Source organism: Balaenoptera physalus (assembly GCF_965194825.1).
Source record: "Balaenoptera physalus genome assembly, chromosome: 10".
Taxonomy (NCBI): Eukaryota; Metazoa; Chordata; class Mammalia; order Artiodactyla; family Balaenopteridae; genus Balaenoptera; species Balaenoptera physalus.
The window spans coordinates 101,795,456-101,822,579 of NC_138889.1; the positions used below are offsets into that span (position 1 = coordinate 101,795,456).

General features: G+C 52.2%; 1 protein-coding gene across 2 annotated transcripts; it reads right to left on the bottom strand.

Annotated features, from left to right (window-relative positions):
* Positions 1–805: 805 nt before the first annotated feature.
* SLC43A1 (solute carrier family 43 member 1) lies at positions 806–26,650 on the bottom strand. Of its 2 annotated transcripts, XM_082477152.1 has the most exons (15): positions 25,577–26,650; positions 24,129–24,295; positions 15,752–15,929; positions 15,570–15,625; positions 15,364–15,440; positions 12,727–12,819; positions 10,984–11,117; positions 9,445–9,623; positions 8,005–8,151; positions 7,874–7,909; positions 7,519–7,636; positions 4,898–5,039; positions 4,564–4,637; positions 2,614–2,737; positions 806–1,520 (listed from the first exon to the last, which is right to left on the bottom strand). In XM_082477152.1, the coding sequence occupies exons 2-15, from the start codon at positions 24,280–24,282 to the stop codon at positions 1,374–1,376; spliced, it is 1,659 nt and encodes a 552-aa protein (XP_082333278.1). In that variant the 5' UTR covers positions 24,283–24,295; positions 25,577–26,650; the 3' UTR covers positions 806–1,373. The 2 variants fall into 2 exon arrangements, with proteins under 2 accessions (XP_082333278.1, XP_082333277.1); XM_082477151.1 differs by lacking the exon at positions 25,577–26,650 and having other exon boundaries at positions 24,129–25,560.
* Between the last annotated feature and the right edge of the window lie 474 nt (positions 26,651–27,124).

Sequence of the window (27,124 nt, forward strand, 5' to 3'; positions counted from 1 at the left end):
CTTGGCAGACCTGTGGTTAGGACTCAGCAGTTAGAATGCCCAGGTTCCACCACCTACCAGCTGTGTGCCCTTGGGTCTTGTGCCTTAACCTGTCTGAGCTTTCCTCAATCTACGAAACAACCCAAAGACACCGACTTCTACAGTTAGGATGAAATGAGATACCCGTGTAGCTAGGACAGGCAGATCCTCAACAAATGTTAGTGGTCCCTCCCCGCCCCATCCCTCCATTCTGTGACTTGAAGGTTTATGTCCCAGGACAGAAAGAGATGTAGGAGTGGGATAAATAAGGTATAGCTTGCTGGAAGGTCCCTTGCCCTCAAAGACAGTGTCTTCCCTTGATGCAGGTAATTTTAAAGCCTCACTTTATTGCTAAAAGTAAATATGAACATAGCATAAAATGAAGCTCAAAATTTGCATGAAGTTTTAAGATAAAACACTATAAAGAATGTTACTTGCAACAGACCTCCCTCCAGGGATCCCTGGATAGGAAACTTGGAGAGGCATTCCTTAGCATTCTTTCCAAAGCATCCTGCCCCTTATCCCCTGTAGGGAGAAAGGCCAACCTCCCGGATGTACCCCAAACCCTGAGAAGTGGGGGGCAGGAGCAGAGGGCAGCATCTGGACTCCCTCCAGACACTAAGGGCAGGGCAGGGCTGAGAACAGGGAGGTGAGCCAGACAGCCACAGGTGGGCAGGCTGGCACTTCAGGTGTCCTACTTAATGCCCAGCTGAGCCTGGCTGAGGACGAGGGATGGGGTGTGGGAAGACACCCACCTCCCCCAAGACACAGGCAGGTACACACCAGCCAGTCTCTCACTTCCCTTTTTATTTCCTCTAAGATCTGCAAGCAGCAGCAGCAGCAGGGAGGGAACCCAGCCTCCAGCCTCAGGAAGGGGCTTACCGCCCACGTGGCAGCATTCAGGACGCAGCCAGCACCTCAGGCCCCTTTCCTCTGAGGGGCAGGGACTTTCATACCCACATGTACACACACACACGCCTGCACACTCTGGACACTGCACGGCTGAGATCTCAGGGGTCGCCTGTTCACTGATCCCACAAGCCCCCAGGAGGCAGCAGCAGGCAGACCCCTAGGCCCAGAGAAAGGGCAGGGCTGGACCCCGGTCTCCTCCAATCCCAGGAACAAGAAGGTCCAGTCCTAGCACGGGGGACATCTTCAGTCAATGGAGCACTGCTTTGGGGATTTTTTTTTTTTTTTTTTCCTTTTTAACAAGTCCCTACAAAAATAGAACTTCTCTTGGTATTTATAAATCCCCGGCGCCTGGCTCTGTGCGGAGGTTACAAGTAGAAAAGCCACGAGGCATTCCCTTTGGCTGCTCAGGCCTTGACTGCCTGTCACCCAGGCCCCTCAGAGGCCTAGGCAGTCACCTCAGGGCTGCCAAGCACCTTCAGGGGGCCCTCCCAGTGGGTGATGTACTCCCTCTGGAGCCGGGTGCGATAATAGAAGAGGTAGCAAGGTAGCAGGAATCCCAGGAGTGAGAACAGCAGGAGGCCCAGATTCACCTTTAGGGCAAAGAGAGAGAGAGAGAGAGAAAAGAGAGTCAAGTGGGTACCTGTTCACCCTCATCACCCTCAGGGATCCTCCTTAGCCTCCCACAGGGAGGAGAAGGCCGCCAATTTTAGTCCAGGTCCTTGGCCAGAATGATAGACAGAGCTAGTACTTGCTGTGTGCAATCACTCTCCACCAGCATCTCACTGAATGTTCGGCAGCCTTATAAAGTGTCAGAGCCTGGTTTGAACCCCAGCTAATGCTGGTGCCCAAATCATCTGGTGCCGTCTGGGTAGCCTGGGCTGGGAACCTCGACCTTTGAGGGTGTTGGCAATGGGATCCCATTGGGAGTGGTGAGAAGAAGCTCCCAGGCAGTTAATAGCACTGGGGTGCAGCCTGGGATAGAAGGCCTGGGTCCGAGCCCACCTCCCGTGGGCTCGGACCCAGCGCACATCCCACCCTGCATTACTCACGGTGTGGCTCTGGGCAAGTCATCCTAATTCGACGCACCTCCTTCTCTGGGCCACTGTGGCAACGTTCAGTACAAAACACACGGTGCGCTTAGCACCTGGTGAGCACTTGGGAAATGGCAGCTGTCATTTCGTCATCATTCTGGCAGGAGGGTCTTGGGGTGTGGGTGGGCCCTCGAGGCAGATATCAGCTTTAGGGAGGTGAGGTCAGTTCGATGTAAGGAAAAGCCTTTCCAACAAGACCAACAGCTGCCTCCTTGTACAGGACCGGCACCCCATCGCTGCGGGCATTTGACTAAGAGGGTCTGGAGGAGCCCCTTTCCAGGGGCACTGGAGAGAAGATCCCTGCATCGGGTGGAACTGGACTGGATCAGGACTGGGCCACGGTACAAATCACCTGGGAGCTTCCTGGGCCCAGGCCAAGAGATGCTGATTCAGTAGGCTGGGGAATCTGTGGGTGGGTCTGATGGACAGCCAGCTTGGGAACCCCCTGATTAGAGACCTCCAAGGTGCCTCCTGGCTGAGATAAGAGCGAGGGATTCCATCACATACAAGAGCCCCCATCCTCAACTCCTTGGGTGCAACCAGGAAGGGGGATCCTGTTGCCCCCATGCCACCCTCCCCCCCGACTTCTCACCCAGAAGGGCTCTCCTTTCAAGGGTCCCACCATGGCCATGAAAAGCGGCTGCTGGAGCAGAGCGAACACAGCACTGATGAGGGACTGCAGGCCCGTCAGTGTCCCAAAGTGGTTGGACGGGTACCTGTCAATGAGAAGAGGGAGGGCGCGCCATGAGGGGCGTGGTCCTCTCCAGCCCCACCCCTTGTCCCGTCCCTCCCTAGATATCACTCTTTGTTAGCCAGGCAGGGCAGAGCTTAAGAATTCAGGCTCTCTGCATCTGCCCTGGCCTCGAGGGTGTATGCTGTGACTTCATGTCTACTGAGCTGGTTTCTGACATCTACTGTCTGTGTGATAACAGCAAGTTCCTCAACCTCTCTGAGCCTCACTTCCTTCCCTAAAAACAGGGATAGCACTAACCTCGCTGGGCTGTCTGTTTATTCTTTTAACACATATTTATTGAGCTCCTATTATGATATTTATTGAGCTCCTATTACGTGCCAGGTACTGTTCTAGGTGGGTGGAGATACAGCAATGAACCAGACATGGAGGTGGCATTCTGGCGACGGGTGGGGGGTTGGGGGGCGGCGTGCAGGTGTTCATCACACAACAAGCAAGAGAAATGCACCATTGGGACTTCCCTGGCGGTCCAGTGGTTAGGGCTCTGTGCTTCAACTGCAGGGGGCACGGATTCGATCCCTGATCTGGGAACTAAGATCCCACATGCCGGGCGTGGCCAAAAAAACAAAACAAAAACAAAAACGCACAGTGTGTCAGAAAGTGGTAAGTGCTATGGAGAGAAGTTCAGCAGAGGGAGGGGGGTGAGGGTATCTAGGGCGTTGCGACTGTAGACAGGACGGCCAGCAGAGGCCACTGAGACAAGGACAGCTGGGGAAAGGCCTGGAGAAGGTGAGACGGCTGGGAGCCTTGTGGCTATCTGGAGGAAGCACGTGCCAGGAAGAGGGGACAGCAAGTTCAAGGGCCCTGAGGAGGGAACACACATAGGGTTTCTGTGGCATGAGGCAGCCATGTGGGAAAAGGGGGTGAGCGAGGTGGGGAGGCGAAGGAAGAGGTCCCTGGGGGGGGGTGGTGGCCAGACCCTGTAGGGCCTTTTAAGCCATAATGAAGCCTTTGGCTTCTTCTCTACGTGAGATAAGACGGGCAGTCGCGGAGTGATGTGAAGAGACTTATGTCCTAACAGGTGTCTCCAGCTCCTGTGTTAAAAATACGGAGGGAAGCAAGGGCGGACGCAGGGACCGTCAGGAGGCAGCGGCAGTAATCCAGGCCAGGCGGTGGCACCGCTGGAGATGCTCGGAAGGGCAGGGTTTGGAGTCTGTGGCATGTGGCGTGGGCAGGCTCGCTGGCGGTCTGGGTGTGGACTGTGAGGAATGAGCGAGTGGAAGCAAGGACGACTCCAAGGTCTGGCTGGAGCTGCCCTCTGAGGTCTGAATGCGGGCGTGGGGTCAGCATCTCTCGCCACGCCCACGATGGAGTAATAAGCGCTCCGGGACAGTTACTCCATCAAACGCCGGAGAGACGCTCAGCCGTGGAAACCAGAAGGAAAAGGGAAAAGGGAACAGGGCCAGGGGGGTGGGGTAGGGTAGGGGGTTGCTCGACATGAAGTAGTAAAGTCAGGAGGCAAACGAGACTGCTGTCTGGAAGTTTCGACAGGGCTGGCACAGGGAGAGAGGCCACTCCAGGGGCCGTTCCCGAGAGCAGACATAGGACCCAAGGGTCATGCAACCAAGGATTTCAGCTGCCCCTAAGGGAAGACGTTCTGACAGGGGGGGTCATCCCGCAGTGGGGCAGGCTGCCTTGGAGGAAGTGAGCTCCCTGTTATTAGGGGGTGGGGCCGGGGGGAGGGCAGCGAGCCAGACAGCCTCCAGAGCCTGGCCGGCCCTGACGCAGCAGCAGTCCAGGCAGGCCGCGGAAGGGTGCGCTCAGGGGGGCCCAGGAGCCCAGCTGACTCACACGGCTGCGTAGAGGCCTCCGCAGGCCGAGTGGTAGAAGCCTCGGACCATGGTGTGCAGGACAAAGGTCAAAAACTGAAACCAAAAAGAGAGCGGGGAGAGCTTAAGAGCAGCGTGGAGACAGGAGGAAGGGCGGTCACGGTGAGGAGGTGAACGGAGCCTGCACACGCCTGCCCCCTCGCCAACCCAACCTCCTACAAACACTACCTGGAGAACCCAGAAAACAGACCCAGAGGACGGGAGCCCTGCTTCCCGGAAGGCACCTGCCTGGGGTGAACCGTGCCTGGGGCGGCACTCTGCGAGGCAGGGAGAGCGGGGAGGATGGAAGTCGGTACCTGGAGGTGTAAGTTGTTGATGAGGCAGGTGATGCCGAAACCCACGAGCAGTAGGTTGGTCAGGGTGAAGGCGTTGATGGCATTGGTGAGCTTTTGGATCTTGCGGTAGCGTGGTCTGACGGACTTGGTGGCCACCCCGTCCCTGAGGAGAACAGGCCGTCACCGGCCGCTGCCCCGACCTCCTCGGCAGCCCTCCCCACCCCCTGGGTTCTCAGCCTGGCCCCTCCCCTTTCAGGGTAGCAGAAAAGGGAGAAAGTCATTCCTCCAGCCCTGTGTTTCTCAAAGCGTGGCTCCCCCAGCATCATCTGGAGCTTTTCTTTAAAATGCACATTCCAGGGCCTTGCCCCAGACATCAGAATCTCGGGCGGTGGGCCCTGGAATCTGCATTTGGAAAACTATCTCCTATTTCATAAGCACACTGAAGTCTGAGAATCGAGGATGGGAAGGAAGGTGGAGAATGGGAAGCTCTCACACCACCTCTCATCAGAAGCCCCCACAAAAGTGTCCCTGCCCACCAGCCTAGACAAAAGTAGATGACACTCTAGGGACAGCCCCTTGGCCACTGACTGCCCAGCAAGCCCCTCCCTCTAGCATAATCAAGGGCTCTGAGGCTGGCCCAAAGGAGAGGTCAGCAGGCTGAGACAGATGAGGACAGGCCGCCCACTGGTCCGAGAGAAGGGCCCTGCTGATGGACCATGGCCGTCAGAACAGAGCGTAGAGGAGGAAGACTGGGTACCAGGGCCAGGGTACCACTGGTGGGGAGGGAAGCCACATCCTTAGATGACTTCTCTCCTAGTCTCCCTCTGCCATCCTCTCAGGACAAACAGGACCGTTTGGATCAACACAAAAAGAACACAAGCAGTCAGAAGACCTTCGTGCAAGACCCAGTGGTGTGGGACTTCCTTGGTGGCGCAGTGGTTAAGAATCCGCCTTCCAATGCAGGGGACACGGGTTCAAGCCCTGGTCCGGGAGGATCCCACATGCTGTGGAGCATGTGCGCCACAGCTACTGAGCCTGCGCTCTAGAGCCCACGAGCCACAACTATTGAGCCCACGTGCTGCAACTACTGAAGCCCGTGCGCCTAGAGCCCGTGCTCTGCAACAAGAGAAGCCACCTCAATGAGAAGCCCGTGCACCATGACGAAGAGTAGCCCCGCTCTCCGCAACTAGAGAAAGCCCGCGCGCAGCAACGAAGACCCAGCGCAGCCAAAAATAAATAAAATGTTGGGGCGGGGAGAAAAAGACCCATTGGTGGTCTCCAGCCCACAGGACGGCCCCGATGATCCCCGCATCCTGCATTCACACCCTGGTACAGTCCCCTTCCACAAGGTTCCAGAGTTACTCCATGTGCCTATAGAAGACCACCTCACTCGTGTATGTCACTTCTGAGATGACGTCATGAAAGACCTTGTAGCTTCTGTCCTGGTCTCCCTCCCTTAGCTGTCTTGCTCTGGGGCCAGCCAGCTGCCATGTCATGAGCAGACTATAGAGAGGCCCAGGTGGGGAGGAACCGAACCTCCTCCAATGCGCACACAAGTGAGCTTAGGAGTGACTGTCCAACCCCAGTCAGTACTTCAGATGACTGCGGCCCTGGCCAACAGCTTGACCACAACCTTATGAGAGACCCTGTTATGGTCTGAATGTTTGTGTCCTCCACAAATTCTTATGTTGAAATCCTAATGCCCATGTGATGGTATTAAGAGGTAGGGCCAGGAATTCCCTGGCGGTCCAGTGGTTAAGACTCCAAGCTTCCACTGCAGGGGGCCCGGGTTCGATCCCTGGTCAGGGAAGTAAGATCCCACAAGCCGCGTGGCATGGCCAAAAGAAAACAACAACAACAACAAAAAATAGAGGTAGAGGTAGGGCCTTTGGGATTGACTTGTGCCCTTATAAAGAGGCCCCACAGAGCTCCCTAGGTCCTACTATGTGAAGACACAACGAGAAGTCTTCCACCCAGAAGAGGACCCTCTCCTGACCATGCTGGCACCCCGATCTCAGACTTCCAGCCTCCAGAACTGTGAGAAATAAATTTCCATTGATTATAAGCTACCCTGTCTATGGTATTTTGTTATACCAGTCTGAACAGACTCAGACAGACTCTGAGACAAAACCACCCAGCTAAGTCATTCCCAGACTCCTGACTCTCAGCAACTATGAGATAATAAATGTTTGTTGTTTAAAGATGCCAAGTTTGGGGGTGATTTGTTATACAGCAATAGATGTCTAATACACCAACTCTATCTCTTTCTAACTGTAAGAAGGCTTTAGAGTGTACTCTTTATAACAAAGGTTCTGGAACCTACTACTAAATGCTGTGTGATCTTGGGTAAGTTAGTTAACCTTTCTGTATCTCAGCTCCTCATCTGTGAAACGAGGATAATAATGTAGGTACCTACCTCAGGGAGCTGGTGCAGGACTAAAGAGGACAATGCAAGTGCCTAGTGCACAGTCAGCATTTGATGTCAGCTATACTTATCATCAAGCCAGCCAAGCCCCCTCTTAGTGTCAGTTTCCTCATCTGTAAAATGGGGATGTACCCCTTCTCTCCCAGGGCTCCTGGGAGAATGAAGTAAGATGCTGGATGTGAAAGCACAAGGCTGCCACCACCCCCGGGCAGGTCACCTAGCGGTGGGGGTGTCCACGCAGTCCTTGATTCGCCAGTCCATGACGTAGCCAATGAGAGGGCAGGTGAGAAGGCACGACAGCTGCATGGCCCCAAAGACGGACGAGTAGAACTCAACTGGGCAGGGCAGGAAGAGAAGTGGGGTCAGGAGCTGACATGACAGATGCCAGCAGCCTAGTGGGCACTGTCACCCACGTCCAGCAGAGGAGAGAAAATGCCAAAATCACCTTCCTTTGACCCCCAAATTCTTAGATCCCCAAAACGCCCAGGGTGACGAGGGTGGGTCCAGGCTCCCCCCACTGCAGGCAGTGGCAGGGTGGGTGTGGGCAAGGACCCGAGCTTTTGTCCCCCTACCTGTCTCTGTCACCCTTTGTTTCAGGTCGTCCGTCTCTGTTGGGGGTGGAGGGGGAAAGCCAGGGTGAGAGGAGCTCAGCCAGGGTGACCCCCTGCACCTCCAGCCCCCAGTGGGCTCGGCTGCACCTCACCATGCTCCTGGCCTCCAGACACGATGTACTCCAGCATCTTGTTCATAGCGGCCATGTAGAAGATGATCCGCAGCTGGGTCATGCCCATGGTGAGAAGGCTCCACAGGAAAATGGGGGAGCAGAGGCTCTTGCGCAAGGGCACAGACTCTGGGGAGACAGCAGGAAGTGCCCCTGAGCCCTAGATCTTCCATCTGCCTCTGCGTGTCCCAGCTGATGCAGTTCTAGCAGAGGCTCTGACGCTGTGACTTCGGCGAGGGATCGGTTTCTTCAAAAGCGAGGGTTCAGCCTTACTGGCCTCCAAGTTCTTGCCCAGCTCTATAACTATCTCACTAGAGCATTTTCTTTTCTTTTCTTTTTTGGCCACGCTGCATGGCTTGTGGGAACTTAGTTCCCCAGCCAGGAATCGAACCCGGGCCGTCAGCAGTGAAAGTGTGGAGTCCTAACCACTGGACCACCAGGGAATTCCCCCACTAGAACATTTTCAGGTGACCTCCAGGTGTGTACCGTAGGCTTGGCATGGTAATAATAACTCGAGCTACTATTTATTAAGCACTTGCTATGTGCTGCACACTTGACAGGTGTTATCCCATGTAATCAAATTGTACAACAACCCTATCTTCAGCACATTCTACAGATGGGGAGACTGCAGCTCAGAACGCTCAGTGACTTGCCCGAGCTCATGGGGCTGGAAGGCGGGATGCAGGTGGGATAGACTCAGCTCATGCCTGTAACAACTCTGCCATGGGAGGATCGGCAGTGGGGATCAGACTCATAACTTCACAGCATTTGCAGTTTGCAAAGAGCTTCCGCGTCCCTGTCTTCATTCAATCCTCACAACTAACTTCCCTGTGAGGCGGGTGTTCTTAGTGCTAGTTTAAGAGACAGGGAAAGTGACAGCAGGGTTAAGTGATCTACCCAAGTCACATGGCCTGTAATTGGGAAGCAGGACTCCAACCCCCACCTCCTGACGCCCAGGCCCATCGTCCTTCCACTAATCACAGAGGTGTCACCTTGCAAAGTGGCCCAGGCAGAAGGCAGGTGCAGCTCCTCCTGTGGCCAGCAGGAGGCGCCAACCATCCAGGGGTCAGAGGACCCAGACTGAAGGCTGGCTCACCTGCGGTATCTGATGCAAGAGGCTTGGAGGTTGCAGGGAGCCCTGAGGAAACCAGCCCTCCCACAGGCCTGGACACCCGGCCCCGTTCTGCAAGCTGCCCCTCCCTCATCCCAGAAATCCCGCAGAGTACCCCTGAATCTGAGCTTCCCAGAGTTCCCTGAGCTTTGATCTGGCCCCATTCTAGACACAGGGAGTGTGCCCACCTCTGTGAGGGGGTGTTGTGAGAACTGAAGAGGGGAGAATGAGCACTTGGGCACGAGTGCTCGCTACGCGCGAGGACCCGTCCTCTCCGTCCCCCGGGGCCGGCACCTCGACCAGACACTCACTCTCAGCAGACTTTTCTGAGGTGTCACGAACGTCCTGGGACGAGATGAAGCTGTCTGTCCCCTCCTCCAGGCTGGGGGCCTTCTGGCTCAGCCGCTGGCCCACAGTGGTCACATAGGTGTAGAAGCGGTCACCTGTCACCTTGTGATCCAGGGCCAGCCCTCTGAGCTTGATCTTCTCCCTGCCAGTAGCCAGGCCACAGCACGTGGGAACCAGCCACACAGAGCCCCCCTTCAACAGCCTGCCTCTAGGGGGTGCCGTCCCAGGGGTGCCAAGCCCCCCCTTTAACCAGCACTGACATGCCCACCGACAAGCTCCCAAGGGCAGGGCTTGTGTCTGTGTGTCTCAGAGCCCGGCCCAGGCTCGGCACACACTAAGTGAGGGATGGATGAGCCATTTTGCACTTGGGCTGCAGCCATGGAGGCAGCATTAAGAACCCAGACTCTGGCGGGGGGCAGTGGGAGGGATAAACTAGGAGGTCGGGATTAACATATACACACTACTATACATGAAATCGATAACCAACAAGGACCTACGGTATAATACGGGGAACTCTACTCAATATTTATAATAACCTATAAGGGAAAAGAATCTGAAAAAGAATATATACATATAATAAGAATATAATGTATATAAAGAATATAATGAATAATAAAGAATAAAGAATATAATGTATAATTATAATATAATAATATAATAATAAAGAATATAATGTATATTATATAAATAATAAAGAATATAATGTATATTATAATATACATATAATAAGAATATAATAAGAAAAAGAATATATACATATATATATATGAATCACTTTGCTGTACACCTGAAACTAACACAGCATTATAAATCAACTATGCTTCAATAAATTAAAAAAAAAAAAAAAAGAACTCAGACTCTGGAGTTCTGATTCCAGCCTTAGATTCACCCCTCCCCCCTTCAGTGGTATGACCTTAGGAAAGTCACTTTGTTCCCTGTGCCTTTGTTATGAATGGAGTTAGTAACAGAACCCACGTCACAGAGCTGATCGAGAATGAGGGCTGAGCACAGTGCCTGGCACACAGGAGGTGCTCCATCAGCATCAGCTATTTGACTGGCACCCTAGGTGCCTGGTTGTGGAGCATCACCCCAGTCCCCTGGGGAACTGAAGGGGGCGGGGGTAGGTAAAGTTGGCATTCAGGTTGCCCCACAAAGGGTGGGATTTCATTCCTCTGTATCCCCCCTTTCTGGGTCCCCGTAGCACATGGCACTATCGCAACGGTCCCTCCTACTCTGAACCCATCCTCCAAACCTGGACAGAAGAAGACAGTCCCCACGTTTTGGCTGCCTGCTTTATGCCTGACCTACTCAGAACACCTGCAGGTGGGTGGGATCAGGCCTACGGTTCAGATGAGAAAGCGGAACTTGGAAAGCTCAGATGATCGGCAAATCTTGGTTTCTCTGAGTCCACAGCTGCTTCTGTCCCTCACACCACCACACCCCGGCCTCCAGATCTGCAGCGGGGCAGTCCCCCTCCCACCCCACACCCCCCGGTCACTCACTTGTAGTTGACTTCCTCCGGCGAGGGAAAGGCTTCACTCGGCCAGTTGAAGGCACAGTTCAGAAAGATGAGGCAGGCCAGGCTTGACCAGGTGAACATGATGATCATGAAGGACACGCCGGCATCATAGATCAGCTGTCGGGGGAGGGGGCGGGCCATGGAGGAGGCTGCCCAGCCCCAGGCCCGCGTCCTCCAGCTGGAGGTAGAACCCAGGCCCCACAGGCCTTAGAGAAGGTCTCTTCTACCCCATTCCTTGTACCCAATTTGCAGATGAAGAAACCAAGGCCAGAAGTTAAGAGTTGGATCTAGAAGCCCCACCATCCTCTTCCTTTCTCACCCCAGCCCCCCTCAAGAGGTGTGAAATAGTTCGCACACGGTGCCGAAGGGGCTGACCACAAGCTCAAAATGTCTTTGAAATCTCAATTATTATCTTAAAAAGACACACCAATGTTTGACTCCATACACGTTTGTTTTCACATGAAAGTCATTTCATTTTATGTACAAGAGAGGACAATGAAAGCGCCCAACCGTGTTTATCCTGTCCCTTCTGGGCACCCTCCCTGGGGGAAAGACAAACCCAGTCTGAGAAGCCTTATCTCACCTTGCACAGGTGTGACAACTGACAGGGGAGGGGCGTGTGCAAGCACTCTGCCCACAGCCTCCCAACCCCAGGACAAGCAGGTTCTGTATTGATTGGGATTCTGTGCCGACGCAGCAACTGCTCTAGTGAGGAAGCCAGGCATGCAGAAACGTCCTGCCTGCCACCCTCTGCCTGGGACGGCTGCTGTCTGCCCTCCACTCAGGCTCCAAGCTTCAGTGCTGCCTGGGAAAACTGCTCCTCCTGGGCCTCAGGCTTTGGGGCTCTTTCTTCCCCGGGAGCAGGACAGAACTTCAAAGGGCCACGCCCGCAAAGATCTGGCTCCTCAAATCCCACTGCCTTAGTCACGGGAAGGGAGACCCCCAGCCTCCAGGCCTGCTCCTACCTGAACAATTGTTGGTCACCCCCATCAGTGTGCTCTCCACCTCCTCTGGCGACGGATGCTGAGCAAGTGCCTTCTAAACCAATAAATTAACTGCCCAAGGCAGAATCTGAGGAGCATGGTGCGGCCCAGCTGAAAGGGTACTTTGATATCAGAGGGAGGAAAGAGGCCCCAAACTTGCCCAGAGCTAGAACGCAGGCCTTCTGGCTCTAGGTCCACCAGGTGGAGCTGTCTAGGAGCTGGCCAGGCCTGGACTAGCTTGGTGACCTTGGACCCAAGTCATCCAGCCTCTTCAGGGCTGGGGAAGGAGATATGGCCTGAAAGGTGAGGTGAGGCCAAAGAGTCGAGGGCCTTGAAGGCAGGTGAAGGGGTTGGACTTGATTCTGTAGGCGAAGCAGAGTGGGTGGATGAGCTAGTCCTCCATCTAAGGTCATTCTGGAAGTCACGTGAATGACAGCTTAGAGAGGGAAAAGCTCGGAGGCAGGGAGATCAGCTGAGAAAGCACTGGCCCAGGAGAGAGGATGAAGGCCTGGACAGAGCAGCAGAGAAGTCAGACCCACCACTGGTCCACAGCAGCACCTGGGCTCTTCCCATGATGCTGCAGCACTTTTCCCTGCCGTGGTGGGAACTGACCTCCGCCTGGCAGGAAGTAGGTCACCAGATATACTACGCACCCAGCCCCACCCAGTTCTTGTGTCAAGGCAGAAAGAAGGCCAAGCGACCTCACGGACCACCACCTGCCCACCCCCCAGGCAGCTCCGTACCTTGATTCCCGGGTACGTGATGGCAGAAGAGGCATAGGAGCCGATCATGAGGGCCATGAAAGTGGAGCGCAGGTTCCCAAACATGTTGGGCAGCTGAGAGAGGAGAGAAGTGTCAGTGAGCAGGGAGACCCTGACACCTGCCCAGGGCTCCCCTTTCTCCGCCCGAGCAAGCTTGGAAGCTTCTAGCCCAGTAGTCCTCAACGTGAGCTCCAGGAACACCAGCCCCAGAGTCGCAACAGAAAAGTTCTAAGGCAAAATCAGTGTCGGAAACCTGGCTATACTCCCCTCCCACACAAAGAAGTGCCCACGAAGAGAAATTTTGTTTAACCCCATGGTTTCCCAAGCTACTTATTTATGGAACCCCTTAATCATGACTCGCCTCTTAATAACCCATGGGTTAGGTGTATAAGAAACCCTGATCTCTTACTTTAAAATGTATATCTCAGAAATAACTAAATTTCCTTGTCAATTGCATTATTATGAACTTTCATCAAATCTTTAACCGTGGTCATTTTTAAGTCTTTTGTCATTTACAGACAGTTCTGGGTGTACGCTGATGCTTTTGCAAATATGTTCCTATAAAAGGGTTTCATCTTCAAGGAATTCATGGAAAAGACTCTGACAAGTACAGGTTTCTGGTAACTGTACTGCTGAACTGAATGAATAAGCATTTTCAGAACTCTAATGAAAAACTGATGAACTCATAAAAGTGCTAACAAAAGATCAAGATAAAAAAAATTAATTACATGGGACTGAGTGAACTGATGAGGATGATTATAATTTTTGTGACTTTCTGTTTGAATTTAAAAAAAAAAAAAAGAAACACTGATCTAGAGCAACTCTGACAGATGAGAACACAGAGGCCTGGAGCGGGAAAGGAACGTACTCGAGCTCACAGAGCACGTTACTGACTTTCTCCCCTGTCCTGGCCGTCCGAGTCCTATCCCAGAACCCAAGGCTGTGACCATGGCTGGCTCTGTAACAGGATGGTGCCCCTTAACCTTCTCGGTGGCCCCAGAGGCCCCCAGTCCATGGTTTCTACTGAGCCAGGACAAGTAACAGGACGACTAGGGAGGTGAGGGTGGGAGTAGGGGGGAAACAGGGCCAGGCCAGGTGTCCAGAAGACGAGGCTCTGACCCTCAGGGCAGGCCCAGAATTCCTACCAGTAGCGAACTGACTGTGTGTTCTACTCTCTGGCCTGAGCCAGGCCCTCAGGGGAGGGGAAAGCAAAGTCACACAGCCCTTTGTGTGCTCCCACCTCTCCCTCCTCCCCCCAGTCAACAGATCCCACCGCTGGAAGCGTCTTAGATGCCATACAAAGCTAAAACCCTCTCCACAGAGGGAAGAACTGGGGTCCAGCAGGGGATCTCAAATAGCTCTGGAGAGGAAGGCGACTAAACACGGAGAACTGACCCATCAACCTCCAAGCGGCTAGGAAAAACAGCTGGGGCCGGCCTGACCCCCTGGCACCCTGTCTGTGCGAGGCAGGCTGCAAGGACGCCACGGAGAAGCGCTAGGGCCGGGGGAGCGGCGGGGGCCTTGGCGCCCCTCACTACCCGCCGCCAGGGTCCGAGAGCGCTGTCTCCGCCCAGCACGGCCTAGGCCGGCCTGGCTGAGTCGCCAGGGCGCTGGCCGTGCTGGCTCGGATCTGTCCTGGCCGGCGAGCACCTAGGCCCGGGGGCGGCACCGGAGCCGGGGGCGGGACCGGAGCCCGGTCCTGTCATTGGTTGGAGATTACGGTGGCGGAGCAGGGGGCGGGCTGCGGGCGGAGAGCCCCCTAGGCCCCAGGGCAGGATTCAAGGTTAGGCCCCAGAGGGCAGGGGAGAGAAAGGCTTCAGGGCCTTGAGCAAAGGTGCGCAGCGTGGAGAAGGGGCTGCGGAGGGAGGCGGGGATGAAGGGGTCCGCTTCCTTAGAAAGTTGTGAAATGTCCTGGGCTGGAATTAAAGGCGGTTGCTGGGCGAGGTGAAATTCAGCCAAAAAACACCCAGTTTGGCGGTCAGGCGGCCCTCCTCTGAGATAAACAGCCCGAGGCTGGCCCGGCCAGGAACCCCTCCTCCCACCACACACGCTGAAGCCTTTAACCCTTCTGCACACTCACTCGCGTATACACTTAGAGTAACACACGTCAAACACACATGCAAGAGATCAAGCCAAGTGAAAAAGCCCTTTCTGTAGGTCAAGCACAGTCAAGTGTCGGCAGTATCATATGGTTCAATCCAACACACTCACAAATACATCTACCTACCCATGGACAGCACCACATATACACAACGTGGCAAACACACACACGCCCACTGTCTCAAGCTGCCCACCGCCCTTACTTTCGCATTACCCAGTTTTATTCTTTCCAGCACTTATGACTAGGGATATCATTTATTAGTTTACTTGTTTTTAGGCTTGTCTGTTCCCCCAACTCCTGAATGTAAGTTCCAGAAAGGTGAAGAAGTTGTCAGTTCTTTCTGTGCTGTGGCCCCAGGACAGAGTTCAACAGATGTATGGGCTTGGGGGACACACACACACACACACACACACACACACACACGTGCATTTGATCTGCGTCCACAGGCCCTTCTTCCACCCTCACCCTCACTCAACTCCTGGGTGCCCTACTGCCAAGTCGGGACCTGTCATACTCACTGTGAGTGAAGAGAATGTTAGGCAGATGCCACCAAAACCATTCAGGGACAGCGCCAGGAATATCAACGGAGACAGAACTGGGAAGGGGAGAGGGATGAATGAGGCACTGGGGAGCTGTGGGAGGCTAAAGGCAGGAGCTGGGGTAACATCCACCTTCATCCCACCCATTCTTTTCCTGTGAGGGCACGAGAGGCCAGACATCTCACCTTTGGTGTCCCAAGAGGCCAGGGCCATGAGGGTGCAGGATGCGGCGAAGCAGGCGCTGTGGGGATGCAGGGGAAGGGGGAGGGGCTGAACACTCTGTGCCTCCCCTCCCCCTGCAGCACCAGTCCTGCCCTGCAGCACCCCCCAAAGCCCCTTCCAGTTCCCCACAGCCCAGCCACCTCACCTGCCAATCAGCCGCACGGGCCGGGGCCCGAAGCGGTCCATGAGGACCCCCAGCGGCAGGGTGGTGGCACTGAGCACGAAGGAGCCGATGGTGAAGCCCAGGTTGAGCATCTCTTCCTGCTGGTTACAGCTCAGCCACGGGGGCTGCGCATCCTGGCTGGTGTTGGTGGTGTTCTCAGCTGAGGAGGGGGAGGGAAAGGCAGCACGTGACCACGGGAGCAGCTGGGCACAGGAGAGAGGCCTGGGATCAGGGGTCCCGCACTCACGTCGCACGCCTCTGCTTGGCTGCTAAGCAGGTGACTTTGGAATTATACCTACTCTGGTGGGGAAGGGGCTCCATAAACGGCAGCAATCAGTATCGGACCCAGGGAGGGTCATATACCCAATCTGAGGCCTCAACTAGCTCAAATGGAATAACGGACATCGAAGTATTTACCAAATTGAAATATTTACTCAGTGTCCAAGCTTAGGGGGTTGACGATCCCCAATAGGATCCACCCAATAGGATCCAATAGGAAGCACCCTCGAATCTGGGACAACATCAGTGGGTGATGCTCAAAGGATGTAACAAGAATTCCCTTAAAACTTAGAGGACGCTACCCCGTAAATGACGTTCTGATAAAATAATAGCTGATATTTGTTGAGCATTTAACTGTGTTCTAGGCATGTTCTCAGCGGTCACTGTATTAACTCACGACAGCCCCAGGAGTCAGCTAATAAAGTATCCCCACTCTCCAGATAATGAAACTGAGGCGCAGAATTAGGACCATGGCACTGCCCTCCAGTGCTCCTCTGGAAGTCCACCTCCGAGAAGACACGTCCTCCAGGTAAAAGGCCAACTTGGAATTGTGTCAAGTTAATGAAAAAGGCTGGTGGCGTGGGAAGGAGGCGGGTTTCACTTCACCCAATGCTCAGTGAGTCACGAGGTGGCGGCTCCCCTGCCTCCTACTTGTTACTTAGGCATCACTGCCAAGGGCAAAGTCAGGGTGCACCTGGAAGGTGGACAGACCAGGGTCTGAATTCCCACCACCATCCCTACTAGCTGTGCAACCTTGGATAAGTAACTTCCTCTCTTTGAGGCTCAGGCCCCTTGCCTGTAAAAAGGAGCAGAGAATGCCTAACCCAGGCTCCTTAGGAGATTCAGTTGGAGAAGGGGAACGAAGAGCTTTGCACAGGGTCCTGGCCCAGAGAGGGTGTCCTGAAACAGCTGATGAAGGGGTAGATGATGGCCCCCTGGGACAGCCACTACGTGGTGAGCCTCTTCTCTAGGTGCTGGGGGTCTCACGGTGAATAAGACGGGAAGCTCTCAGCTCTCATGGGGCTTGTATTAGATAATAAACAAGGAAACAAATGGACACTGATATAAAGAGTCACAGGTGCTATGAAGAGAACAAAACAGGAAGATGTGATAGTGCTGAATGCTGGGACGGGGAAGTATCTGCCCTCTGTGGTGACAGTGACCCCTGACTTCAGGTATCCAAAGGGCATTCAGGCGGCAGAAGGCTGACGTAAGGAAAGAAGAGAATGAATTCTTTTCAAAGCATGAGTGCTGGCTAACCAGAGGAGAGAGCCCCTTGGGCAATGGGGTACTCAGGTACCTGAAAGAAGGGGTTAGGGGTTTAGAGCACACAGCCTCTGGGGTTCAGGCTAGCCCCCCCCCAAATTTAGTGATTTTCATCATCACTGTTCATTTCTCCACCTGTTCATTCAATCTACATACACTTAAGCGACATCTACTGCACGACAGGCACTGTGTTGGGACAGTGGGTAAAGCAGGAAGAAATGCAATGCTAATTTAGACCAGAGGCTACAAACAGGTGACCAGCAATGAACCCCACCCATATTTTGCTTGGCTTGCAAATTTTAATTGGGTGCCAGTTTAAAATCAGGAGTTCTCACCTAAAAATCCAGAAGTCTGGCTTCTCTTTAGTAAGTCAGAAGATCTGGCCATTGCTGGAGCTGAGTAGAGACCACTCCTTTTCACCAGGGCTTGCCCTCTCTAAGTCACCCACGTCCTCACCTCTTCATGAGCTCTCAGACATTCGCCATCTTATATCTGCCCTGATTGGCCCAATTATTATTAGGTTTTCTATTGAAGTATATTTGACACGCAATATATTAGTTTCATGTGTACAACACAGTAATTTGATGTTTGTATACATTACAAAATGATCACGACAGTAAGTCTAGTTACCATCTGTCACCAGATGTACTATTACTGACTGTATTCTCATGTTGGGCATTACCACCCAATTGTTATTAACTGCCTGGCCCCTGTTGGCATCTGAGTTTGCAGGCCCTGAATTAGACACGGTCCCTGCTCCTAAGTCTTTCACAATCAAGTGACACTTTCCCTCACTAGCTCTCAACTAATTAATACCTACTTTGTGCCACGCTTTTCCATATAGTATATCATTTAATCTTCACAAAGTGAGTGTAATGATCCCCGTTTTATAGATCATGAGGCTCGGAGAAGCAAAGTAAGTCACAGTTACACAACTGCTTACAGGCAGGCCTAGATCCAAACTCAAGACCCTCTCCGAAGCCAACACTTCCCCGTTACCCCACTGGGCCTCTCTGTCCTGAACAGGGCAGCTTAGTAAGATTTCAAAGCCTGCGCTAGTGCTGGCAAGGAAATGTGTTCTTCTACTGGTGGCGATCTCCAGCCTAGTGTATGGTGAATAACTCAAGGTCAATTAATGCATTCACTTCTCTGGTTTAAATTGATCAGCCTCTTGTGAGTTTGACTAGTAAGAGCTAGTTCCTAAGGCCTGATGACTGAGTGGTTGGATAAAGCCAGACTTCTTTTTTTTTGCAATGTACTTTTTATTTTTATTTTTTATTAATTTTTATTGGAGTATAGTTGATTTACAATGTTGTGTCAGTTTCTGCTGTACAGCAAAGTGAATCAGTTATACATATATCCACTCTTTTTGAGATTCTTTTCCCATATAGGTCATTACAGAGTATTGAGTAGAGTTGCCTGTGCTATACAGTAGGTTCTTATTAGTTACCTATTTTATTTTTTAATATTAATCATGTTTTAATATTATGTTGAAATAATAATGTTTTGATATGTTGGATTAAATATGTTATGAGAAATTATTACAACTGTTTTTAATTACTTTTATTTTATTTTTTCATATTTGTTCCCTTGTTTATTTTTTTAGAGTCTATTTCCTTTTCTCCCCCTAAATTGAAAGAAACAGTTAATATCAATAGCTCTTGCTACTTCTGTTTTTTTTTTTTTTTGCATTTAAAAAAAATTTTTTATTGGAGTATAGTTGATTTACAATGTTGCATTAGTCCTTATTAGTTATCTATTTTATATATAGTAGTGTGTATATGTCAATCCAAATTTCCCGATTTATCCCTCCCCCTCCCTTTCCCCCTTGGTAACCATAAGTTTGTTTTCTACATCTGTGACTCTATTTCTGTTTGTAAATAAGTTCATTTGTACCTTTTTGTAGATTAAGCCAGACTTCTGAACCAAGAGGGAAGCCAAGCCAGCATGCAAAGACCTCTGTCCATGTCCATTACAACAGGAGAGGTCTCTGACATCTAACCTCTCCCATTTTATAGACAACTGAAGCATGGGGTGCAACAGGGAAAACATATGCAGTAAGTTACTGATAGAGGAGGGCTTAGAAGCCAGAGAAAATAGTGTTTCCCAAAGTGTGGTATGCACAGCATGTGTGCACTCAAGATGGGTTTAGAGGTACAGTTGACCCTTGAACCTCAGGGGGTTAGGGGCCTCAACCCTTCCCCTGTGCTTTGGAAAATCCACCTGTAATTTAGTCAGCCCTCCCTTTGTGGGGTCCCTCCATATCTGCGTTTCTGCAGCTGCAGATTCAACCAGCCACGGAGCGTGTAGTCCTGTACTATTTACTGTTGGAAAAAAATCCTAAGCAGTTCAAACCCGTGTTCAAGGGTCAACTGTACAGGTAATGGTTTTTGATGTTTCATAGTTATTAGCTATTTGAATGTGTATCAAACACACATATACATATATGTAAGTATTAGAAATATATACGTATGATGTATGTGTGTGTGTGTGTGTCTGAGTAACATCAAACTCAAGGTTCCAAGAATATTACACATTTTTTTTTAAACAGGATCTTTAGTTTTATTTAATTTAATTAATTAGTTAATTATTTTTTGGCCACGCCGCACAGCTTTCAGGATCTTAGTTCCCCGACCAGGGAATGAACCCTCACCCCCTGCAGTGGAAGCGCAGAGTTCTGACCACTGGACCGCCAGGGAAGTCCCAAGAACATTACACTTTAAAATGAGGCTTTTTATTTTTTAAAAAGTGGATTGATTTAAAAGGAAGTATTAAGTAAATAATAGTACCTATGGCACACAGAAATGGCAAAATCATAAAGGTGAACTGCAAATGACTAGGTCTAGGAAACACGGGAGAGAGGATCATGGTTAAGCATTCTTCATGTACAAATTCTGGCTCCACTAGCTGTGCTGCTGAAACTCAGAGGTTCTGTTATCCCATCTGTGAAATGGGGATAGTGACTGCAGCCATGTAAAAGGTGGGCTCTAAGGACTGCTGCACACACACAATACTCACTAAATGATCCCAGGTCTCTGAGCCCTTCCTCACCATCCCCCACCCTTGCCCCATCATTCATTTTCCTGCAGCTGACACAGCCACATTCACCAAAACACCCGCAGAACTGGGCTCTGGCTACTTGTCTTCTCTGTGACGGGACTCCCCCAGGGGAACTCTTAATCCTAAGGCCTCGGAGAAAGGTTCTGGGGCTGAATACTCACTCTGCTCCTTATTTAGTAGCTGTGTGACCTTGGGGAAATTACTTAGCGTCTCTGAGCTTCAGCTTTCCCTTCTATAAAAAGAGTTGTCGTGAGGACTAAAGATCTAACTAGCAAATAGTCAATGCTTGATGAACTTTAGCTACTGTTTTATTATTTTGGCACTTATGCTGGATATGCAGTTGTGTGTGATAAGCTGAATTGCCCCTGCCTACTTCTGAGTAAGAGTCCTCTTTAGCTGTGATGCCCCAATAGGTGGGTCAACCATCTACCCCAGGGTGTACCTCAAAAGAGGGAGAGCAGAAACCTGAGAAGACAGAGGGTGTGGCCAGGGAACCCCAAAGCCGACACTAATGAGCAGCTCAGTAATGAACTTGGGACTTCCCTGGTGGTCCAGCGGTTAAGGTGCCACGCTTCCATTGTAGGGGGCACAGGTTCAACCCCTGGTCATACAAAAATTAACTCCAAATGGATCAAAGGTTTAAATATAAGAGCTTAAACCTTAAAACTCTTAGAAGAAAACATAGACATAAAACTTTGTGACCTTAGATTAGGCAATGGTTTCTTAAACATGACACCAAAACACAAACGGCAAAAGAAAAGATAGCTTGGACTTCATCAATATTAAAAACTTTTATGCTCCAGACCTAGAAAACAAACTTACGGTTACCAAAGGGGAAAGGAGGGGAGGGATAAATTAGGAGTTTAAGATTAGCAGATACAAACTACTATAGATAAAATAGATAAACAACAAGGACCTACTGTATAGCCCAGGGAACTATAGTCAATATCCTGCAATAAACCATAATGGAAAAAGAATATGTACATATATGTGTGTGTACATATATATATACGAATCACTTTGCTGCACACCAGAAACTAACACAACATTGTAAATCAGCTATACTTCAATTTTTAAAAAATAATCTAAAAAAAAAAGAAAACTTTTGTGCTCCAAAGGACACCATGAAGAATGTGAAAAGACAACCCACGGTGGGAGAAAAATTTTGCAAATCCTGTATCTGATAAGGGACTTGTATCTACAATACAAAGAACTCTTACAACTCAATAATAAAAATAACCCAATTTAAAAATGGGCAAAGGATCTGAATAGATATTTCTCCAAGGAAGAAATACCAATGGCCAATAAATACATGAAAAAGATGCTCACCATCATTAGCCACTAGGGAAATGCAAATCAAAGCCACAAAAATATAACACTTTATGTCCACGAGAAGGGCCGTAATGAGAAAGATAAACAATAACAAGTGTTGTCTAGACTGTGAAGAAACTGGAACCCTCCTACACTGCTGGTGGGAATGTAAAATGGCCCAGCCACTTTGGAAAACAGTCTAGCAGTTCCTCAAAATGTTAAACATAGATTTACCCTATGGCCCAGCAATTCCATATGGAAGGAAAGCATATGTCCACACAGAACTTGAACATGAGTGTTCATAGGAGCATTACTCATAATAGCCAAAAAGTGGAAACAACCCACATGTCTATCAACTGTTGAGTGGATAAATAAAATGTGGTAGCAAAGGACTTGGAAAGGAACCAAGTCTTGATACATTTGCCAACATGAATGAACCTTGAAAACATCATGCTAAGTGACAAAAAGCCAGTTACAAAAGATCACCTATTATAAGATGCCATTTATATGAAATGTTCAGAATAGGCAAATCTATTTTTGTCATAGGCAAACCTGTAACAGAAAGTAGATGATTGGTTGCCTAGTGCTTGAGGGTAAAAGAACAGGTGGGGGGAGAGGTACTGCTAGTGGGTCCAGGGTGACTTTCTGGGGTAGAGAAAATGTCCTAAAATTTGTTGTGCTGATGGTGGCACAACTCTGAATAAACTAAAAACCATTAACTTGTGTACTTTAAATGGGTGCATTGTAATGTATGTGACTTATATCTTAATCTAGCTCTTATCCATATTTTTTAAAAGGTGGGAGGATGGGCAGCAAAAGGGAGGGAGTTTTGGGGATGATGGAAATATTCTAAATATTGATTGTGGTGACGGTTCCTGAGGTGTGTAAATTTGTCAAACCTCATCAAAATGTGTGATGTAAATTAATCTTCAATAAAGTTGATTAAAAAAACAGGTGAAGAAGGCAGGAAGAAGCCATCGGATGGGCAGCGGCAGGCATCAAGGCCAGTAGGCAGCGAAGGGAAGGTCTCTCCAGCCTCCAGGGTAAGCAACTCAGAGGGGACCTGGACTCCTGGCCTCTATTGGCAAAGGGATCCCCCACCCCTCTGTCTGGTTCTCTCAGCCACCCTGGAACACCCAGCATTTCATCCCAAGCCAGCTCCTCCTGACCCAACCTGCCTCCCCTGGCCAGCTGCCAACTCTAATCTCCACCTCCTCAGGCCCCCCAGCACCCTGTAATTGGGGCCAGGAGATGCACGCGCATCCTCGGTGCCACCTGCTGCTTCCTTACAGATAAGGCTGGCGGGGGGTTAGAGCAGAGTGGGTGCTGCCCAGAGATCAAGAGCACCCCAGCTCCACCCCTCAAGGCAATGGTTTTCTCCCACAGCCAAGGCAGACGCCTGCAGGGAGTGGAGTTGAGGAGTTGGGAGAAGCTGGGAGAAGCCAGCAGAAGCCAGGAATGACCCTAACATTGATCAAGCACTGTTAACTCTCAGCATAGATATTACTCTTCTTCCCATTTTGCAGGCCGGGCGACTGAAGCTCAATGTTTTAGGGAACTCGCCAATGTCAGCCAGCTGCTAAAAGTGGTGGAAGCTGGGAGTCTAACCCAAGCTGGCCTTCTTCCAAAGCCTGTTCCACAGCAAGGAGGTTGGAGGAAGAGGATAAGGAGGGGAGGGAAGGGCCAAACCCCACATCCCTCGAGCTCCTCAGGCTGAGCTTGTCCGCACAGCTCTCTCCTTCCCAGAAAAGAAAGATACCTATCAGATCACGAGAGCCTCAAGTCCCAGACACCAGGAAGGGCGACTCCTTGCCTCCAGGCACCTGAAGACAGCAGGGATGTGGTTACTACTCCCAAGGATTGTTAGAATTCTCACTCCTGCATCCAGGGCCCCTGATTCAAAGCCAAGGTGACCAAAGTGGAAAACAGGGACCATCCACAAGTTGGGGCCTAGGGGAAATGAGGCGATTAACTTTGTACAGATGGTTACTTGAAGACCTGGGGGCTCAAATGCTCTGGAAAAGGAGAAGCACACTGCCTGCCCCTCCCTTTACAATCAAATCCAGCTTGCAGGCTCTCCTTTGCCTCATTCAGCCTTACAATAGCCCTAGTAAGAAATCCCTCACCCAGCTAGTAGCTGCTGCACTTCTGGGAGTCTCCACCTTGCTCTAGACCTGAGGCTGCAAAGGGATCAGTCCCAGGATCCGGATGCCCGCAGGACACCTGGCGTTCAGCGAAAACTGGATTCGGTGAATGAGGTAGAGTGGCTCATTCTCTAGAGGAAGTTTGAAGAGGTCAAGAAGTGGGGCTGCCCAGTCCCCTGCGGAGTGCTCTGTCTCGAGCAGCCCGGCTTTCTGTCTCCTTGGCCGCCTGTCCTTTGCCGGCGTCCACCTTCCCCCTCTGCTGCCCGTCCCGAGCCCCACTGGCCCCCTCTCGGGCATACCTGAGCACATGCTGGAATAGAAGCCCTCGTTCTTGAGCATGATCAGCAGGGAGCTCCAGCCCAGGAGCACCGCGGAAAAGAAGAGGTTCTCCAGCACGGCCGTGCACGCCATCCACCAGCGCCTCCGGTACGCCTCCTCCAGCGTGGGGGCCATACTGGTCGCGAGCCTGCCCAGGAGCAGAGCACTGAGCGAAGGGCCCAGAGGACCCAGAGGAGCATCCTGTATCATGGTGGCTCCCGAGACCCCTCGAGCCAGCCCGCAAGGGGGCCTTCATGGAGGCCCCATAGAGCCCTGGGCTTCCCAGCGGGTGCCGCCGAGCTGGCTCTGGGCGCACTGGCAGCGCCAGGGGCGCACGAGGCGCTGGGCTCCCGCCGTGTCACTATCAGAGACAAGGAAGGTCCTGTCTGTGCGCAACAGCTTCTTGGCGCGCTGCCGGGCTCTTCCACCCAGGCCAAGGCACGCAGAGCCCGGCTCCCGGGGACCAATCCCGCACTTCCCCAAGTCCCCAAAGGTCAGCAAGGGGCAGGGCGCGCTCTGAAGCAACCGCTGGCCAGTATCCGGCCTCCCGCTCCAGGAAGGACCCCCAGAAGCAAGCAGGGGGAGGAAGGGGAAGTCTGATGTTAGCTCAAGGACACCCTCCCCTCTTCCTGTTGCCCCTATAAGACCACTCCTCTTCTCTGGGGCCGGGCTTCAGCAAGCCCTCCCCCTTTCCGCACTAGGCGACCCAAGTCCCTACAGTCTCTCGGTCCAAGCCGACAGCTGCCACGTGGAAGGAGACTCAGGCAGGCCCTCCAGCGCCCCCGGCGCCACCCACTCACACGGGCACCCAGCTGCGCGCCAGGGAACCAGCCCGCCCTCTCTCGCCCGGGGAGGGGGCTCGGGCACCCGCAGGAAGTCCGGCGGCCGCTGACTTTATAAGAGCAGTGGCGGCGGAGGGGCTGGCGGGAGGGTGGGTTTACCGGAGAGAGAAGGAGCCCGAGCACCCACCCCCACCCCCTCCGCCTAGGCCACGGCCGCCGCCGCGGGAGGAGACGGGACGCGGGCGGCGCGGGGGCGGAGAGCGGCCGGTGAGACCGAGAAGAGCAGAGAGGAGAGGGACAGGAAGGGCAAGAGAGAAAGGGCGCGAGGGAGCGGAGGAAAGCACGAATGCCTTCGCCGGAGGGCCTCAGTACTCTCATCTGTGAAATGGGGCTTTGCATTTAGGAGTTCCCGCAGGTCCGTTCGAACTCCGACAGGAGTGTTTCTCTAAACGGAGGCAGTGCAGCAAGAGAGGGCGCAGAGGGGCCAGACCAAAGCGGAAGGAGGGACGCGCTTGGAGAGGCGGGACCCACGGGCTCAGGTAACGGGTTTTTCTTGGGGAGCCTGGAAGTGTCGGTGGGAGCCAGCCGGGTGACTCTCAGAGAACGTGCAGCCCGGGACCCGGACCCCAGCCGCACCCGCTGCTCACCTCTGATCCGGGGCAAACGCGCCTCCTGTAGCCGCCGGCCGGTCGGGGAGCGGCGCGTGCACAATTTCGGCGTCCGGTGTCCGGCGGGCCCAGCTCGGAACCGCACCGGCGCTCGGGACTTCTCTGCGAGCCGGGTCCGGGCGGCCTCGGAGATTCTGCCGGACAGCCTGGTGTTCTCACCGCCTCGGTCCCATCGGAAGAAGTCGGGGAACGGGAACCCGGCGGGCGCCACCAATCCGCGAAATGAGGCTAGGACGAAGTGGATCGACGGAGTGAACAGTTGTACTTAAAACCGGCCGGGGCTGCACCCCGAGGTAGGGGCGGGGGCTCCCTTCCCTAACCCTCCCCCTAGGTCGAGTTTCACGAGCACGTGACTCGTCCTCTGGTCCCCAGATACTCTCCCCGGCACACGCCCCTGCACCTAAAATGTCCACCCTTACTCCCTCCCCCTCCCCTCCCCCTCGGCCCCCCAGACGAATCGGGGCAGCGCCCTCTGTATCCTTGGTCAAAACAAAGAACAACTCGGCCGGAGCAGACTGACCGCGATGCAGGGCAGCCTTGGGTGGGGTTTTGAACTGTGCACTTGGGAGTAGAGTTTTCCGAGAGTCAGAATGACACGGGTTTCTTTGTGGAGTTAGATCGAGGTCTGAGAGTGGACTTGAAAACTGGCCTGGGTTATCTTCAGCAAGTTGCTTAACCTCTCTGAGCCTTGGTTTCCTCCTGTAAGTTCTCATAACAATAGTACCTACCTTACAGCAGTACCTACAATAGTACTGCGGAGAGGTGGGGGCTGGAATTGGGGGTTATGAGGCAGGTAAGTGCTCATCACAGCGCTTGGCACAAAGTAAGCATAATAAATGTTCACTGTTGTTGTTACTACTGTCATTATTATTATTTTAGAAGATGTGGTGATGGGATGCTTCCAGCCACTTACTGATTCCTGGTAAATCTCTCAACCTCCCAGAGCCTCAGTTTCCTCATCTGTAAAATAGAGGGTGAACCGTGCTGTGGATTAATGGGATGAGGTCAAGGGCAAATAAATACAGATGTGAGTTTATTAGTGTGTTGAGAGTGATATTCGTGATACTCACAAAGCTCTGTGGGCATGTGAGCAACTGCCCAGGAACTTCCAGACCCCAGACAGGAGAGGCTCTCTGAACGGCTGAGCCACCCAGCCACGAGAGGGACTTACATTTGCCGAGCGGCTACTATATGCTGGGCACTTTCCAAACAAAAATTATCATTAAATCCTCCAAACATCACAGGCTCATTTAAACCTCAGAGCTTTTCACAGAGGGAGAAGACCGGAGGCTGGCAGCTGGAAAATGGTGGGTAGAAGCAGGATGCAAAGTCAGGTCTGTCTGCCTTTGAAAGTGTGGCCCGTTCCATTCCTCCAGGTCGGGAAGAAACAGCAAGAGCAAAGGCTTAGCAGCAGAAAAGGCACAAGGAGTTCTCTCTGGCGGGAGCACAGTGTCAGGCTCTGATGCTTTCACTTCTCAAAATTAATTACTGGCTCCCAGAACTTCCACATCAAGGTCAAACTCCTTA